This window comes from Mauremys reevesii, linkage group 7 (assembly GCF_016161935.1).
Source record: "Mauremys reevesii isolate NIE-2019 linkage group 7, ASM1616193v1, whole genome shotgun sequence".
Lineage (NCBI taxonomy): Eukaryota > Metazoa > Chordata > Testudines > Geoemydidae > Mauremys > Mauremys reevesii.
The window spans coordinates 80,005,803-80,024,935 of NC_052629.1; the positions used below are offsets into that span (position 1 = coordinate 80,005,803).

The 19,133-nt window shown below is 51.9% G+C and overlaps 1 protein-coding gene across 3 annotated transcripts in view; it reads right to left on the bottom strand.

Moving 5' to 3' along the window:
- TEX264 (testis expressed 264, ER-phagy receptor) overlaps positions 1-17,890 on the bottom strand; it is a 126,687-nt gene extending 108,797 nt beyond the window's left edge. Inside the window, exons 1-3 of one of the 3 annotated variants that reach the window (XM_039547488.1) lie at positions 17,697-17,877; positions 15,276-15,348; positions 13,514-13,802 (exon numbers count right to left, since the gene is read on the bottom strand). In XM_039547488.1, coding sequence (XP_039403422.1) covers positions 13,514-13,771 — 258 coding nt within the window. In that variant the 5' untranslated portion in view covers positions 13,772-13,802; positions 15,276-15,348; positions 17,697-17,877. Of the gene's footprint in view, positions 1-13,513; positions 13,803-15,275; positions 15,349-16,422; positions 16,455-17,696 lie in introns of those variants that run through there. The other 2 variants (XM_039547489.1, XM_039547490.1) reach the window with 2 other exon arrangements.
- Positions 17,891-19,133: the final 1,243 nt, after the last annotated feature.

A 19,133-nucleotide genomic window follows, 5' to 3' on the forward strand; every position in this document is an offset into this window, starting at 1 on the left:
ACCAGGAGGAAGGTCCTGTGGTGAGGATAAAGAAGATGTTTGGAGGAGGCTATGGGGAAGTAGCCCAGGAAGTTGTAGCTGTCATGCAGCTGTTACAAGAGGCACTATAGACAGCTGCAATCCACAGGGCCCTGGGCTGGAATCCGGAGTAGAGGGCGGGCCTGGGTTCCCCCCAAACCTCCCCACTCCTGATCAGACACAGGAGGAGTTGATCCAGACTGTGGGGAAGATCACTGAGGTGAGCAAATCTGCCAATAAGCGCAGGACCCACCAAGGTAGAGGAGGAACTTTGTCACACTTTATTTAAGTGCTCACAATTCCTGTTTTGAGGCACATAAAACAAAGATAAATACTGAGTGAAGTAAATTAAGCTGTAAGTAGAGAGGATTTTATTAAACAAAAAGCAAACTGCTACAAGCACAGCCTTGGCAGCTCACTGTTTTTTTTGTTTGTTTGTTTTTTAATTTTTAAGTGAATTTAGCAGGCAATCTTCTGTTTACTTTGAAAAAAAAAAAACAGGAGTACTTGTGGCACCTTAAAGACTAACAAATTTATTTAAGCATGAGCTTTCGTGAGCTACAGCTCACTTCTTCGGATGCATAAGCTCATGCTTAAATAAATTTGTTAGTCTTTAAGGTGCCACAAGTACTCCTGTTTTTTTTTTTTTTGCGGATACAGACTAACACGGCTGCTACTCTGAAACCTGTTTACTTTGAATAATACATGTATTGAGATTGCCCTGTGGCTTTGGAACTGCAATTCAGACTCTTCTCCAGCAGGTGGCGATAGGGACCTATATTTGGGATTAGCATTGTAGGTCCCAGGAGAATAGTGGGTGACCTGAAGAAGAGATCGGTGTGAGCATGAAACCTTGAATCTTTCACCAACAGAAGTTGGCCCAATAAAAGACATTCCCTCTTCCACCTTGGCTCTACAACTGAGATTGAAAGTATTGGATTTTAATTGGTGTCAAATATTGATTTTTTTTCCTGTTAAATTCCTTCTCCATTATTCTGAAAATATCATGTAGGAGCTACTAAGTGTGTGTGTGTGTTTCAAAGAGTGTTTGGTGGTTAGTTAATGTCCGTAGCAAATAATTCAACCTTTCATGAGGCTGTCACAGCAGGGTCATGGGCGTCCAGACCTAGTGGTCAGAGCTGCAGTCCACCATCATGAGACAGAGTCAGCTGAGTCAGGATACTGGGAAGTCAGAACCACACACTGGGATCAGAGTCAGGCCAGGTCAGGATACCGGAGATCACAGGTAGGAGACAAACTGGAGATCAGAATCACAAGCCAGATGCCAGGAGTCACGCCGGGTCAGGATGCCAGGAAATCAAGCCAGAGCTGGAGCCAGAAACACAAGGCACAACAGTCCAGAGCAGGATGGAGCCCAGTTGTTCAAACAGCTTCCTGTTCCAATCCTGCCGCTGCCTGACATAGGGCCAATCAGCTGCTTCAGGACTCTGCCAACAGGACCTCAGGGGTGGAGTCTAAAACTGGGGCTGGGCTTCATGAGTCCCAGGCTAACAGGTGGAGGGTTGAGTGGAGCCGCTCCCCATGACCTCAGGCTCAAGACCTGAGGGTCATAACAGGCACAATAGCGGTGTAAGCAGCAGTGTGATCAAATATTTATTTTTTTACTTCTTCAGGTGTCAAAAACAATAAAAGTGCGCACATACACAAGTCTAGAGGTGCCTCACATTTAAACAAGCCTAAAATGACAGAAATCACTGCCCAGCAACATGAAGTACTCCTATACAGTTAATGCTTCAACTCCCCAAGCCAGTCAAACAAGTAACAAACTAATTCAGGCATGCAATAAGAAATTGGCGTAGGAAGTCAGGGAGGCCAAGAACTTACCAAGATTCAAAAAGGAATTGGACATGATTATGGGTAACAAGAAGAGCCAGAGTTATTGTTATTAAACATGAAAATTTGGGAAGGGATATTAAACCTCGGGCATCAGGGGCTAAGCCAATCTTTATTAGGGAATGTCTACACTAGAAACGCAAGTCGACCTACGTTAGGTAATTACTGCGGTGGGCTGATGTCCACACTACACCGTTTCTGTCAATGGTGCACGTCCTTACCAGGAGTGCTTACACTGACTTAAGAGGGGGGGGGGGGCTGAGAGCCCTGAGGCAGCTGGGGTCCTGGCAGGGAGCTGAGTGCAGAGCGGAGAGAGCCCGGCTCAGAGTTGGGAGCCTGGGCAGCAGCTGGGCTTGGAGTGGGACCCAGGAGGCAGCCAGGCTCTGAGAAGGGCAGCTGCAGGCCAGCTGGGAGCTCCTCACCTACCCCAGTGACAGCCCAGCTTTCTTGTCAATTTCATGGGTCCATGCTGGAGCCGTGAAATTGACAAGAATGACAGTCAATATCCCATGTAAGCAATGCAGTGTCTATACTGCATCACCCTAACTACACTGACGTAGGCCCTATGGAGGTGTATTATGTTGGTGTAGTAGGGCACTTAAATAAGCGGGAGCAAGGCTGTAGTGTGCACACTGACAACTAGGGCGACGTAAGCTGCCTTACATCAACCTAACTCTGTAGTGTAGACCAGGCCTTAGAGACCAGGATGAGACTAATGTGAGGGCACACTATCCCCATCTGCTACTGCAGGGTTCTTACACCTTCCTCTGCGACACCTGGTGCTGGCTCCTGTCAGAAACAGGACAGCAGGCTAGAAGGACCCTGGGTCTGATCCAGCCTAGAATGCCTATGTCTCCATGTTCCTTCCAAGCCTAAATAACAAACCAATATTAACACAGATCCAGAATGGCCATTTCCTCCCCTTCTAAAATCCTGCCTGTCTGCACAAAATTCAAGTCACTGAACCAAGAAAACAAGTTGCAGATGTGTGGAAGGCAAGTTTTGTGTGAGTGCATGAAAATCAGACTTTGGGTATTGGGGCCATCACTGCAGTGTCTGCGTCCGTCCTACACACTCGGACAGTGCTCAGAGAATCATCTCATCCACCAGTCAGGAGCCTGGGAAGGATCGGTCTCTGCTAGACATTCACTGGAGTTTTATCCAGACCACTCTGAAACAAATCAAGCAACGGGGCTTCTCCCCTCTCCCTTGGGGAGACAATTCCACATCCTAACAGATCCCCCACCCTAGCAGGATGTTTTTCCTACTGTTCACTTTTTAGTTAATATTCTCCCATTCCTCCTAGTTACACCTTTTGGGACACCCCAAGCAACACTCCGGCCTCTTTCTGGGTGTAGACACCTCCTAATTTATGGACTGTCCAGACACCTCCTAAGCCTTGTGTGCACGAGGTAACTGACCCTTTGTTGCTGCCAATGGCTGGGACCAACACCTGGTGCTTAACATGCCTGCACCCAACAGGATTGCCTCCTGGGGGTCGGGGATCTAAACAGCTTAGAACACAGTGTGCCACATAGAGCATGGTAGGTCCCTCTGTCCTCCCTGCCCCCAGTTGCCCGGAGGAAGTGCATCATCTGCCCACAGAGCCCCAGGCAGCCAGCCAGCCAGCTATTTCCACTGTCTCATGACAAAGACATCTATTTCTGGCCACTGGCCACCATCAGGAACACTGGGCCAGCCCTGAACAGGAGCAGCGTCTGCTACTGAGCAGAGAGGATCCCTTCTGGGGAGGAGGCTCTGAATCACCCCAGAGGCAGGGAGGAGGGATGAGTGGGAACACAGGAAGGGGGCAGCAGGGTGGGGAAAGATCCCTTCTTTTCTGCAGATTTGGAAAATAATATTTCTGGATGCTCCCTGGGGCCCTGGCGAGAGGCAGCACCCCCGAAGGGGACAGCTGGTGCATTGGGGGCCTGTTGGTCCGGAACTACAGACACATCAGAGATGGGTGGTGTCCCTGGAGCACATTTTCAGGCAAGGCCTCTCTCATCCTGCACTGCAAAGCCTGCCTCAGCAGTCAGCAACTGGGCACGTTCAGGGGACAAGGACCTGATCTGCACATAACAGGGCAACCTTTCCCCGGGCTGAAATGGGCACTTGGAATGGGAACGGGGTAGGCAGGTGTCATGGGGGGCTCCAAGGTTGTCCCTCAGCCCTCCCTGCAAGGCAGAATGACTGGATCCACTGGCCCTGATCCACTTCCCCACTTTCAGCCTGTCCCCCAGAGCTGTGCCACGTGACCCACAAGAGGTGTTCGTCCCCTTGCACTGGTTCATCGCCACACATCAGCACCACACATCAGCACCACAAGGCCCTGGGGAGCCTTGGCGCCAGGAAGGGGGTGGGGCAGATGTGCCCTGCAAGGCACAAACACACGTGCCAGCTGAGAGCACGGCCCGTCATGTGCTCTCGACCTCCAGGAAGGGATCCAGTGAGACGCACTCTGTTTTATCAGCTGATATCGGCAGCCTTTTCCCCACCAGACCGTTTGATCACTAAGCACTGCCCAACGTACCAGGTACGTAGGGCTGGACACACCTCCGCTGCTGCCTCCCATATCAGGCATGACGTCCCAAATGTACCTGGTGTGGGGGTGGCACTGAGACGCACATCTGGGCTGTTTGCTCAGCCATGCTGGCTCCAGTTTGCCCTTGGGCTGTTGGCAGAGGGAACCTTGCTGCTCCCCAGTTCTAGTGCAGCTCGATGGAGCGGGACTGAGAGATGCAGAGCTGGTTCTGTGTCAGGTACTCATATGGCCCCCAGTTCCACAGCAGCCATCGCAGTGCCTCCTGATCCCAATGCCTTTGTCCCCACAACCCCCAATGTACAGATGGGAAACTGAGGCACAAAGCGGCTGTAACTTGCCCAAGGTCACCAAGGGAGTCTGGCAGAGCCAGGAACGGAGCAAGTCTCCCAGACTGGCTCTCTAACCACCAGGCCTCCTTCCTTTTTAGGACTAAACCTTCCATTGCTGTTTCCCAAAGAGGTTTTCCAGTGGAATCCAATCTGAGCTAGGCTTTTATTTTAGTGACAGCTAGGTGCACAGTGGGGGAGAGGAACGCCCAGCTCCTTGCAGAGCCAGGAACCCAAACCCAGCACCTTGCTACTGCATGAGAACCAAGCATTTAGGTGGAAACTCCTACAGTTGATCAGGTCTGCCACAGCACCGCCTACCTGAGCTGGCTTTGGGCTAGCAGCTGCCTCAGTTCCCACCCCCTCCTTTGGGCTTTCCAATACCTTTGCCACAGATTTCATATGTTGAGTCACACCCCTTTTTGGGGCCAAGGTTCATTAACAAAGGTCACAAGGAAACCCAAGAATTCCCCCAACCATCCTAGCTAGCTCCCAACCCTCGGCAGCTGCTGAACCCTGGGCCTGCTGAAGCGTTCCTCTGGCAGGCTTGTTCTCCCTACTTCAGCCTTCCTCACTGGCTCCAGCTCCATATAGGCTGTCGCCTGGGAGCTAAGGCACATCTCTTGCTGTAGAGCAGCTCACAAAACCCTCTTGTTCCTCTGAGTCCTAAGTCACAACCTGCTCTGCATCAGGCAGCACCTCCCAGGGTTTCCTGCCTGGAATCTCCCTGCTCCTCCCTTCCACTCTACAGCCTTCTCTCATCTCCAACTTGAAGGCGGATTTTAGTCACAGGACCTGTCTCTGCTCATTCCCTCCACCTGGGGAATGATTAAAGGGTGTCCCCTGTGGAGCAGAGCCCATCTCCCCTTAAAGGGCCAGTCACCCTGTGACAGGACCCAACTCCCCTTTGACTTCAACATGGGGGTTAACAGGATTGAGCCCAATCCCTCAGTAAAGAACAAACCTTCTTTTACGCAAGTATTGCTACAAAAAGAGGGATAAGAGGGGAATAAACCCAAGCAACGCTGGCAGGAGCATGCAGGACTTAGTGCAGAGTTTTCTATATGGTGGCAGCTTCGGGACTCAGCTGGCGACAGTGCTGAGGATGCACAATGGAACGGCACTTGGAGCTCGGTGGGCTAAGAAACAGACAAAGGCAAGCAGAACCTTCTCAGGGCCTCCCCTTTCAAATCAGGGCTGTCCTCCAAGGACACTGCCTGCACACCCACCCTGTGCACTAACACAGAGAGAGACCAGACTACACCCAGCAGCACGCTCATTCCTTAGCAAGCTGCTGACGCTCACCTCCAATGGGCCCATAGTACCAGGCTCCATCACCCATGTTCCTGCTTTCTCTCAGGCTGCCCCAGAAACACTCACCAGAAACATCCATAAAGCCCCTTCTTTGTTCTCCTTCAAATCCCTCCTGAACACTCTCCTTTGCCCATGTAAAACTAGACCTTGCCTGGGCTGCTGGTTAGCCGAGACCACAGTCTATCTCACAGACCAACGCTGGCTCACTGTTTCCATCTACTCTCCCCTTGTCTGTACCCACCTGTTGTCTCTTGCCTTCTACTCAGATTCTCAGCCCCTTGGGGCAGGGACCGTCTTGTTGTCCTGTCTTTGTACAGTGCCTGGCACAATGGGGCCCTGGTCCATGCCTAGGAATCCTAGTGGCTAGCATAATACAAATAATAATAATAATGATAATAGTCCAGAGAGGAGGGTTTTGGCACCCAACAGAAAAAGGGACAGGAGGTCTGTAACTGCTCCCAGCTCCCTGCAATTGAAGTTCAGCACTAAGGCCAATTCTGGCCCTCTCCTTTGCTTCTTCAGCACCTTCCTTCCACGGATCTCCACAGGTCTCATAGCCTGTCCTTCCTGGACAGACCCAAAAGATCATCTTAGACACATGTAGGAGCAACCGCACTTATTCCCGCATGGGCCAGGGGAACCCATCCCAGAGGAACGATACCACGGTGAGGAGCGACAGACAGAGAGTGTCTTAAAACCAGCGCTTGACAATTTGGTCTTTGCACAGAAGCAGGGCTACTTGAATGAAAACAGCCACCAAGGAAAATGTACAAAGCTGTATTTATCCCACAGCAGCCCCTACGGTTGGAGCTGCTTTGATGTACTCCAACAGGAAGATCAGCAGGTCTTCTTCAGCTAAGGCTTGGTGCCCATGCTGCATTCTAGTCCTGCTGTTCTAAGACCATGACCACACTCCCCTTTGTTCATAAGGAATAAGTGGGGATTAAGAGTCCAGGGAGCACTCATTGTTCTGCCAGCTTCTCAGGTTTCCCCAACAGCCAGAGGCCTGCTGGCAAACAGGGAGGGGGGAGGCGATGGGTCTGCTTTCAGCAGCCCTTCCAGCTGTTCTTTAGAACTCTGGAAAAAGAAAGGGCTCAGGGGTGGCACCTCCCGGGCTCCCAGCCAAGACTCTGCTGATCTGTGAGCTGGGAAAAGCCAGAGGGGATTGGGCCTGGCATTTTCCCAGCTGGACGGCAGTGGCAGAAGTCTCTCAGTGAAGCACCCAGGAGGCCCACGTCCAAGCAGGATGGGGAGAAGCCTCAGAGCTTGGCCTCGCCGGCTAACCCATTACAATCAGCTAGGCCCACAGGCAGGAGAGACCTAGGCCACCTGAGTCCAGCCTCTTCAGAGTAAAGCACAAACAGATCTCCAGCCTCCCTCATCCCCTACCTGGGCTCTACTCAGCTTCCCTCCTGCTCCAGTTTCCCACAGGCTGCAGACCTCCCTTCCCTCCTGCTCTCCTCTGCACCCAAGCCTGGGTGCTTTGGAAACAATGGGGAAGGGTGATGGAGCCTCACTGCAGGTGTTAGGGTGGGGTGGAGGAGGGCAGTAAATGGCAGTATTCTACTCAAGCTTCACCCACAGCCACAGACTAGGTGGGTGTTTCTGTTAAAATAATTAGCAGTGGAATAGGTCCCTTTCACTTGCCATCATTAGACTTCAGAGTCAACTCCCGCTCAGATGGATGGGGGCAGCTCACGCCAGCAGAAGGATCAGATATTGAAGCACCTGCACAAAGCCCAGGTAATTTACAGACAGGATTGAAGGGTGGCTGTTGGGAAAACAGTCTTTCCCCAGCCAATTTCAGCAGCTTGACCAAGTGACAGTCTAGACTCTAGCCATTCCACTGCCACAGCTACAGCCATGTGCTTTGCCAGTAGCTGGGCACTCTTTGTTTAGCACTGCAGATCCACAGAGCGATGGATTTCCTCACTACTCCTCCGTACTGCCCCCTCCCAGCCACCCGCACCCCTCCAATCCGTGCGCCTGCACCCCTGCCCCCGTGCCACCCGCACCTCTCCATTCCGTGCGCCCCCGTGCTGCCCTCACTCCTCCAATCTCCACCCCCGTGCGCCTGCACCTATGCCCCCATGCCAACCGCACCTTTCCATTCCAAGCACCCCCATGCCACCCGCAGCTCTCCATTCCGTGCACCCCCGTGCTGCCCGCACTCCTCCAATCTGTGCGCCCCGTGCCACCTACACCCCTCCATTCCGTTAGCCTCCGTGCCACCCGCACCCCTCCATTCCGCGAGCCCCCATGCTGCCCGCACCCCTCCATTCCACGAGCCCCTGTGCCACACATACCCTCACCTCTTCCTAGCAACCACACACACGCACCCTGTCACCTTTCCTAGCAACCATGTGCACATACACAGAGGGTGGAGATCATCTCTGTCTCCCTGAGCCATTTCTCATCTCACGCAAGCCCTGTTATTTTGGGGACGATCATCTCACAAATCAATCTATTTTCCATCTAGATCCCTCTCTTTCTACTGGGGCAGCTTCACATCCCAACAGCAACACCCTATTAAAAACCAGTTTCCTTATCCCATGGGAGAGGGCAAGCAGCTGCCTTTCATTTACAGCCCGGGCACTGGTGGAGGAGTTCATTCACACAGGCTGATGCCATGGGGAGTTTTTTGATCATGCTGCAGTAGCTTGGCCTGGCTTGTCTTTGAAAGTGTGCTGGCAGGCATCACGGGTGCTGTGCTGTGCTCCCATCAAACACTGCACTATACCTGGCAATGGACCAGGTCTCTCGGGCAGGCTGTGTTATCCAGTAGCTGGAACAGAGGACTGCGAGTCGGGAGTGCCAGGTTCTATTCCTAGCTCTGCCATTGACTCGCTGCGTGATTTTGGACAAATTACATTGCCCCTCTCTGCCTCAGCTTCCTTCTCAGTAAAACAGGGATATTTCCCCACCCCGTTTCACATGGGTGTTTTGATGCATTGCTCTTATACAACTCATGAGTGTTTGAAGGTGTCTGGATGGATGATGCTGTAGAAGTGCAAAGTAGTATTATTTTATTAACGATAATATCATGCAACACCAGGCACAATGGGGCCCTGATTCTGCCTGGGGCCTCTGGGCACTACACCAATAGAAATCATAATTCCCACAAGCACTGAAGTCAAAGGGGGGTTGTGGTGCTCAGCCCTGCCCAGAATCACATCCTGAGTGCTTATGAACAGTGCCAGATGGACCAAGGTCCCCCGTTATTACTCAGCACCCAAAGCAGCTGGCATTGCTGCTGGAGATGCCCCACCCATGGGAAGCTGGGGACACCTCAGAGCAAGAAGGAAAACTGATGTGGAGAGGTGAGAGCTGAACCAGCTCACAGCAGCGGGGGAAGATCCTCCCAAAGGCCACCCAATGTACATGCCCCATCTCCCCAGCGGAAGCAGCACTAAGAAACCAATGTGTTTGGTGGAGCCGTGGGCTCAGTGTGGGGCTGAGCTCAGTCCTTCCAGATCAACCAGGAGACTGGAGAATCGCTCCTCGCTGGAATTAGTTACCCAAGAGCTCTGCTGTGAGTGCACCCCAGAACCCCTGCATCTCTCTACCGCCTGGAGAGCCAGCTCGTCTCTGCGAAGCATGAGGGGTGCCTTCCCTTTTCCCCAGCTAGGGCATTGCCGGACCAGCAGAGAATGATCTGACATGGCCAGAGCCAAACAGGTCCCAAAGCATTTATTCAGATCGGACCTAGGGACCCTGCAATGCAGCCGCCTCTGGTATGGAACCGGGCACTAACCAAGTTAATACTGCATCCCATCAAAGCTGGAGAAGGAATTTAGGGAGACAGAATGTCCACTGGCTGGGACTACAAACGACACCTGCAGAGTGAGGAAGGTCAGAAGGAGCTGCGCAGAGCCCCATCTCTCAGCTTACCCAAGGGCAATAAATCCTGTTTGAACATGGGGTGTAAAACAGGGGTCTGTAAACACGATGGGGCCAGCTGGTGGGGAGGGGGTAGAACTGGGTGAACAAGGGACTAGCCAATGGAACTGTGTTTGCAGAAAGCAGCTTTCAAAGGCACCTTTACAAAACTTTCCTAACAAGATGTGTTGCGTGCTATGTACAGACCATTGGGGGAGGGGTGGAAGGCTGTGTGCAGACCAGAGGGAGGAAGTGGGGAAAGGCTGTGTGAAGACCATGAGGGACAGGGAGGTGAGGAAAGGCTGTGTGAAGGGAAAGAAAGGGAGGTGAGACATGTGCAGACATAACCGGAGCAGCCCTGTTGAATGAATGTTTCACAGATGCTCGGAAGCTCTTTCCTGGCAAGCTCCAGCTAAACAATGGCTTAATATAAAGTCCAACAACATTTTGCTGCGTCTTATCCTTAATACACACTGAGATTCCATGTTATTGCAGTAAAGGAGGAGCAGCCTGAGCTAAGCACCTTTCCCAGGGACAGGTCGCTGCTCTCCCTGGGTAGCTGTGGCATGGCAGATGGAATTGTCCCAGCAGTGGTGCAGGTACCATGACTCAGAACGTCTCTTGCCAATGTGGTATTATGACCTGCCCCAGCAGGGGAGATTCAGAGTTACCACCATGCTGCCCAGCCTGCCTGTAAAGTCTGCTTTGGCCATTCAGTAGGTGGCGCTCTCTGCCCTTGGCGTTAATACTGATCCCCTGGCCCAGCACAAGGCTGGGGTCTCTGCTGCTGGAGGAGCCATGTCTTTCCCTTAGGTCCTGACCATTTATAGTCACTAAGGCCTTTGTGGCACTGTTTGAAAGAGGAGAGGTTGGTAGCCCCAAGTCCTGGCCCAATTCCATACACTACCCTTCTTTGTCTCCTCTACTAAACAGCTGTGTAGCGTTGCTGGGCACTGTTAAAAAGCTGATATGTTCCACCTCAGAGGTGGCTGAAGCAGGGTCCCAGACATTAAATAACCCCACTAAAAGAAATTAAACTGATTCCAAAGGTATCTCTGTGTCTGCTGCCAGGAGGCAACTGGGAAGCCAGCAGGCAGATAATGGGGGGAAACAAGAGGACCCCCCCCCCCAGTATGCCAAGAGAGCAGGGGTTTCTCAACAGCTCCAAGCACATCCATGCTGCTGACCCCAGCAACTGATCCAGAGCCTCTTTCCCTTCCCTGCTCAGACTGAGAGCTGCCAGATATACACTTCGCTGTTTAAAGAGGAACGGCCATGCTGGAGGCACCTTCCATAGGACATTTCTCCCAAGAGCAAGCTCTGTGGCCACACTTGTGCATGCTCCCGTGGCTGTTACTAAAGAGATTCATGTTGGAATAAGGCGTTCATCCTTCCAACAGCTCCTGCTGCGATAGTACAACCCTCCTGTTCCTGATGTCATGGGGCATTGACATGGGAACAAGGACAATGTCAACAATCCCCAACAGCAGAATTAAGTTGGGAAAGCCGAGGGGTGACAACTGCAGTCAGAAGGGGGAGAGGAAGGGCTGCAGACGTGAAGGCTGATCGGCTGGGCAGCGTGGCCCTGTACTGAAAGTCCTGATTTTCCTGCTACCACTTGTGAAATATTCGTTCCCCGTAACTCAAGAGGCACCACTTGTGAACATGGGCCTGACTTTAGAGCAGATGCGCCGCGCCTAGGAGCTCAGGGAGGGGAGATTATTCACAAACCGGCTGTTAATGTCCAGTAGTCAGCGATGGGCCAAAACAACGAAGAAGCTTTCCAGCAGCATTTACAATCTGGGAAGAGTCCTTCGGTCACAGTGCAGGGCAGTCAGCTGCTCAGATCCCCTGCCAGTCCCAACTCTGCCACCATCCTATTCCAGCCCAAACTTGTACCCACTTGGAGTCCCTCTCTCTTTCTCTTAGCCCGACTGCGCCACACTTTACAGGTGGCAGAAACAACCACCAATGCACACCCCCTGCCACGTTGGCATAAAGCCGGCCTACGGTGTCTACGTCAGCACCTGTTTCTGCTCCCATCCTGGAAGCATGTCAAGAGAGGGAAGTGGCAGGTCTGGGGCAGGAGTCTACTGCACAGTGGCTATTCTCTGCTTCCCACATCCTACATGGAGCTACAGAATGATGAGAGTAAAGGGGCTGGGCAAGGGGCAGATATGGGGACTGCTAGAGCAGCTTGGGGCCACCAAGCTGACTCCATGACAAGTGCTGTCAAACACACAAACTGAACAAACGGGCGCACCCAGGGGCTCTTTCCCTTCCGTCTCCTCCAGCAGCAGTGGCCGCAGTGGACCCTGGTAACTCTGGATGGTAGAACGTTTGCAAACAGAAGAGTGAGGCATAAGTGGATGGCATCCCCTTAACAGGAGAGGAATGTTGACAGTCAGGCTGAGTGACACATTACAGCTGCCTAAAGGCACCACCAGCCAACAATAAAACAGGGGTAGGCCTCGTACATTCAAGGCAGCTTCCTGCACCACAACACCAGTCGCCCAAGCTCAGCAGGGACCAGAAAAGCCAAGCAAGAGCTACCAGTCTAAGCCCTAAGTCCAAGAGCCCCAACTCCCCAGCACACACACTCAGAGCTGCTGGCACGTCTCGCTCAGCATTCCTGACAGGTCACATTGGGTGTTGCTGAATCACTTGTGAGACTGTGTCTATATCACGGGCAGATGCCATTTAACAAGTCAGTCAATCATCCTACTTATCCACCTGGGAATTAAGACTCCGGTTGGTTTACTGGCCATCTGGACTAGGTCAATCTCGGTATCCAAGGTACTAACCTGCTGCCCAACATCCATTAGACAGTGATCTTCTCACCACCTCCTGAAGAGTTTGAGCCAGAGGGAACTATTTTACTCTAGTGGGAAGCCCGTAATAGGCTTAGGATCTCATCAAGACTCACTATCTGATCGTGCAATTAGCAAGCGCCAGCAGAAAGTGCAAACAAAGTCTCAAGCACTTCTGAGGATATAAATGTTTTCAAACCTCATCTCACAGGCCAGAGTGGAGTAGGTTAGAGAAGGCTCAGAAACCAGGCATAGGCAAGCATGTAGTGGGAGGAAGAGACAATTTGCTTTTAACCATAGAGAATATCAAACAGTGGCCCAGAAGGGAAGGCTGCGCTTCCATCTACAGGGGGATCTGGCATTCAGTGCTTTACTCTCATGGTTTAGGACACCAGCCCCACTCCACAGAGAATCACAGGGGTGTTCCACCCAGCTGGGGTCATATGGAGGACACGCTTATTTCTGCTCTCTCACTGAAACAGAACTCGTCAACACTTGCAATTGGACCTCCTCACACTCCTGTCCCTACAGTGCCTCCACTGAAACTCCATGAGACCTAGCCCAGAGGATTAGAGAACTCACCTGTTTGGATACCTACAACTAGCCAGAGATCCCCCCAGATTGGGGCCCCTCTGCCATATACAGACTCGAGGCCCATATTTCAGAGCTCCACCCAGTTCCAACAGCTGTGTGCCCATCCTGGAGGAGTATTAGCAGCATGGCTTCCAGGCCTGGCCAGCTCCAAAGAGCTACCATCTGGTTCTTACCGTGTGAGGGTTGTCATAGTAGACGCCAATGGAACATAGCTTCGGAGAGATGCTGCAGCTCTCCGTGAACAGCTTGCCACACTCGCCGTAGGGCCCCACTTTGAACTTGTACGCCAGGGTGATGTTGCGGATGGGGGGCGAGCCAGCACTCACAACCACTTCCGAGAAGAGCCCCGAATAGATGGCAAAGCCAAAGAGAGTCAGCAGCAGGAGCACAAGCAATGCCCCAATCAGTCCGAGGAGAACCCAGTCTGCCATGGCCCCTGGTGCCGCAAACTCCCCTCACAAACTAGAGAGGAGAAAGAGGAGAGTTAAGCCAACCTTAGGAGACAGCAGTCTGCCTCAAAGCTACTTTCCAGCAACATCAGCCACCCTCCTCTTCCAATTCCTCTGCTTTCCACACAGCTGATGAATAAGTGAAACAGCAGCTAAGACCAGCTCAGAAGCACTCAACAAATTAACCCCACACCCTGGTAACCATTCAGTTTTTGTAACCACATGCAAACTGTGCCACCTGAATGCCTCTTGGGAATTAAGAGGTTAAACAACCAGGGGACTGGGGGCTTGGCTACACTTACAAATTTGCAGCACTGCAGCAGGGTGTGAAAACACACCCTCTCCAGCGCTGCAAATTGCGGCGCTGCAAAGCGCCAGTGTGGTCAAAGCCACTGCGCTGGGAGCCGCGCTCCCAGTGCTGTCCGTTATTCCCCACAGGGAGGTGGAGAACGGACAGCGCTGGGAGAGCTTTCTCCCAGTGCTGGCACTTTGACTACACTTAGCGCTTCAAAGCGCTGCCGCGGGAACGCTGCCGCGGCAGCGCTTTGAAGTGCTAAGTGTAGCCACAGCCTGGGAGGCACTGTTTATCATCACCCAGTTACCAGAAGAGCACTGGTGCTCCACCCCCTTTCCCAAGATGTAACCAGGCGAGACCAACAACAAACCAGGTTAGGAATCCAGGACACTGGAGGATTTATTCATGGTACAATGGACTAGGCAGAAGCTTAAGGACTACAATGTAAGAGATCATTTGTTTCTCATCTCGCCTACTGGCAAAGAGCTTTGTGGGAAGAGGCCCACTTCTTAAAGAGGGCTGGAGTATGATCAAATGACTTTAAACTGTGCTTCACACCCCTCCCAAGACCAGATCACTCTAACCATACCACAGCCAGAAGAAGCGAAAGGCACAATGTAAAAGGTAACATCCTCATACATTAAAGAGGCACTGTCAAGGTAGAACTGCTTTATTTCTTCACCTGATTTTTAAATCTGAAAGAGCTTTTAAAATGACAGCTGACTTTCCATCATTTGTGCTGTTTGCTTGCTGTCTTCTCTTCCCTTCAGGCAATGAAACTAGCGTGGTGAATTTCACTGGCTGGTTTTCACACACAAGCAGGTTGCTGTTGTGTTTAGCTTTCCAATAAGCCAGGGAGGAAGTTTCAATCGAATATAATAAAGAAAAATGTCGATTTTATTTTCCTTATAACCCCGTATCTGTGCTCATGGGGTTTTGAACAGAAACTAAATTTGGGACCCAAGTTAAATTCAGCAGCACCCCTTTAACTACATTGGACAAATTTACTTCTGAAAAAACAGTTCCACCTTGGCTGTTTGTTTATTCAGCCTCATATTGACCACAAATCCTGCTGCCATCCTCATCAATGCAAGCACAGCCAGCCAGATCCATCCCTGGTCTAATTCCACTCACTGCAGGGGGATTAGACTGGGGTGAATTTGACTCACCATGTCTTATGTTCCAACTCACCTGAAAGTCAGAAGGCTAGAGCCTAGAAACAGCTCATGGTCTCTGCCAGACTCCTGACCAAGGATCCACGTTCCTAAAACAGGAGGGAGATAGTATCATTATTTCTTTTATTAATAACTGCTGCATGAAAACCACCCCTCTCCCCCCACCCCACATACACACACACTTTAGAAATAAACAGCCACCCCAACCACTTTACACATGTGTTGTTGTGCTCCCTTTTTGAAAGGAATCAGGATCAGTTCCCCCTGCCCCCTTGAGATGAATGGCATGTCCCCTTAGTTTGGGATTGTTTAGCCACATCAGAGGTGGCTGAGGAACTCCATTAAGAAAGAGATCACTTTGGAAAGCTGCAGATCTCCCTGCAGGATTGGAGAGGAATTTAAAAAGAAATACTCAGAGAGATTTCTTTCCAAAATCTAAGATCAAACATTTCATGACAGGAAAGGCCAGATGGCATGGCTTGAGCTAACAATAGCACAGAGGGGCGCTCTGCAAACCTTCCCAGCTCCAGCAATGCTCCTCAAGGTATGTCCACTCTGCAGCCGGGAGCATGCCTCCCAGTGCAGGGGACAGTTTCATGCTAACTCTGCTCCAGCTAAAAATAGCAACATGGCTAGGTAGCATAGGCAGCATCTCAAGCTAGCCACCTGACTACAAGCCTGCCCAGACTTCCTGGGTACATACTTGGGCAGCTAGCAAAGGGGCAAAACTTCAGCCAAATTCTGCTATTAATTAAATCTGGGGCAAATCTGCAGGAACTCCATTGAAATCAATAGTTATTCTGGATTTACACTCAGGTAACAGAGTGCAGAATTTGGCCCTATGTTTTTATTTGTTTCTAAAGCTTACTCAATACAAATGTTAGTAATCAAATCACACCGATTATATCACACCCACACAAATAAGCCTCACACAAAAGAAAAAGAAGAAAGGAAGCTTGCCACACAGAACAACTGAGACAGGGCTACAATCTGTGCTGGTCAAAAATTAGGAAGAGGCAAACAAACTGAACTCCCAAGTAGTTAATCAGCTCATCCACTGCACAGAGGTTACTGAATTGCACAGAAACTGGAATCTGTTATCAAAATCCCATTTGCCCCCTTCTCTACTCATACAGCTGTTCAGTTTCTCCCAAGTTCCCAACCTGTCTTGTTTATTTCAGTTGTGTTCTGCTTCCTGGTTCACGTGCACCAGCCTGATGAGGTCACAGCTCGTGCACAGTCTGGGAAGCCAACATGCATTTTTCCTTCCATTCCTTAAAGAGCCATTGATGCTCTATGGAAAACTTTGGAACACATTCACATTGGCAGCAATTCTGCCTGGGTGTCAATGTTTTGTTCAGAGGGAAAGGGGAAGGCAGAACGGGGCTGTTTCTAGGATTCCAGGGATCAAAACAGATTCTCTACTCCTTTTGGAGTTTGTCCACTCCAGCTTCTTATTCCGTACCTGAGTAGTAATCTCCTGGGACAACTGTTCAGCTAATTATAATGACACAAACAGAGGATTATGGCTTCAGGTAAGGACTAAACAACTGGAATGGAATGAGCCCTTGGGCTCTGACGCCACTGGGATCCAACAATATGGATTACAGATCAGGGCAAATCATGTTTGTTGCTAGCCTGGTTTTCCTGACCAGCATGGACTGGGATTTTTTATTCAAATGAGATCCAGGCTCACTACAGACTCTTGGGGCTTCCCTTAAACTGGTAAATGTTGGTTATTGTCAATTTTTGCTTCCATTCAAAGACTGACAAAGAAACACCTGTGTTCACAGCTAGAGAAAAATTAGGGTTTTTATTTTAAATACTGTTTGGGTTTTCCTGAAAGTTGCACTGTAAAGAGTCTCACACACCCAGATACCATGGTGATGGGTGCTAGAGAAAAAACACAGAGGAGAGCCCAAGGCATTGGGGGGGTCGGGAGATTTGGGGGGATGATCAATGCAGGAGGGGACTCTGGGCACCCTCAGGAGAACTTTGACATGCTGAGTATTTGACTGTTCCTCAAAGATTTTCTCTTCCTCAGACAAAAGAGATGCAGACATCTTTGGGGCTAGTCAAACACCTGGCCCCACAGCGAGTCCCCGTCCTGGCACACCGGATGCCACTCCGCCAGACACGCTGCTGGCCCCACGGACTCGAACTTTGCATGTCAATTCTGCTCCTTGGGAAACACTGCTGACACCCGGGGATTGCCCAGCGCATGTCAGTCCCCACAATGACCCACACCCCACTGTGATCCACTGCAGGCTGGGCTACAAGGGCTTACGAGCTCTCAGTGTCAGTCTCCTCCCGAAGCCAGCAGGGATCCCCCGAGTGCCAGTCTCCCCCACCCCCGGGGATCCCTCGACTGCCGGTCTCTCCCCACGGGATTTGCCGGGCCCGTCTCCCCTTGGGGTCAGTTCCGCGCCCAACTCACCCCGCGGCGGTGGCAGCAGGGCCGGTGTCTCGGCGCTGCCCGCTCCTGGCTCGGTCTCGGGCGCTGCTGAGGCGGCGCTCGGGGGCGCGCCCTGGCGGGCAGGCGATCCCCAGCTTCACCACGGCCCCCGCACAGGAGCGCGGGGCCCGGCGGGACAGAGCGTGCGCGGGCACGGCCTGCCTGCGGGCGGGCTCCGCGCTGGGCGTGGCCCTGCCCATCCCCGGGGGGTGCCTGGGTAGGCGGCACAGTCACTGGGGGGGGGGGGGGTAGAGCGCGTCTGTGGGGTGGCCCCACCCTAGCCAGCTGGGGGTGGAGGTCTCTGGGGTTGTACCATCCCAGCCACAGGGGGGTCTCTGGGGTGGTGCCATCTCAGCCGCCGGGGACGGGGGGGGGGGGCGTATCTGGGATGGCCCCGCCCTACGCAGCAGGGGAGGGGGTCTCTGAGGTGCCACTGCCTTGGTCTGGACGGGTGGCTGGGCTGGCCCCTCTTGGACCCAGCCCCATCGGTGGGTGAGCCTGAGGTGGCACCGCCAGTCTGTGGGGAAGGATCGATTCTCAAGGCAATGTTCCAATCTGAGGGGGCTCTTCTGTCCCTGGGCTGCCTCCCAGCTCTGCTCCCCAGCCAGCCCAAATGAAAGCCGGATGCTGGGGGGGCAGAAGAGACGGGAGTGACACCCCACACGGTGGCAGCCCAGAGCAGGGCAACGGGGCAAAACTGTGCTGTTGGAGGAGCATCTAAGGCTGGGGCCGTGCAGCTTATGGGGCGGCCTTTTACTGTGGTGCTATAGGAGGAGATCTCTAGCCTTGTGTTGGGCTGTCACAGATATATGCCAGGCTGACACGTTGGTATCCGAGGAGAGTACCCTAGTCCTGTAGAATTGGCTGAGGGCGGACTGTGTTGCCAGAAGAGGGCTCCAGCTGGGCCTGGTGCAATCAAGAGATAGGGTGCAGAAGCATCTGTGGAGTTCCCCCTCCCCCACCAGGCAAGGGTGGTATTCTCAGAAGAGTAACCCCAGCCTAACACAGAAGAATGGCAGAAGTGTCCCTCTGGCAAGGTGACATCAGGAGAAAGCACCCCACTGTTATCCCCCAACAACCTAACCTGCATCAACAGTCGTTTTTATATTGGAATATTATTTAAAAGTTGACTAGAAAAGGATGTGAAAGTCCCCATAGCTCTGTCACAGTGAAGCAGGAAGTGGCAGCAGAACTAACTCACACGTGGATGTCAGTCAGTGATAAGCATCATAGAAATGCCTATAAATAAATATTCTGAAAATGTAATCCAAAACCAACTGATTGTCTACCACACAATGTTCATCACTGGAACAGCAGGGGACCTAACAAAATAACCAATATCAGAGTATAAAGGCTCACGTGATCTAGTTTCCTCCCACCAGAGGACTTCAGTGTAAGGAAATGTTATGTTTCTGTGCC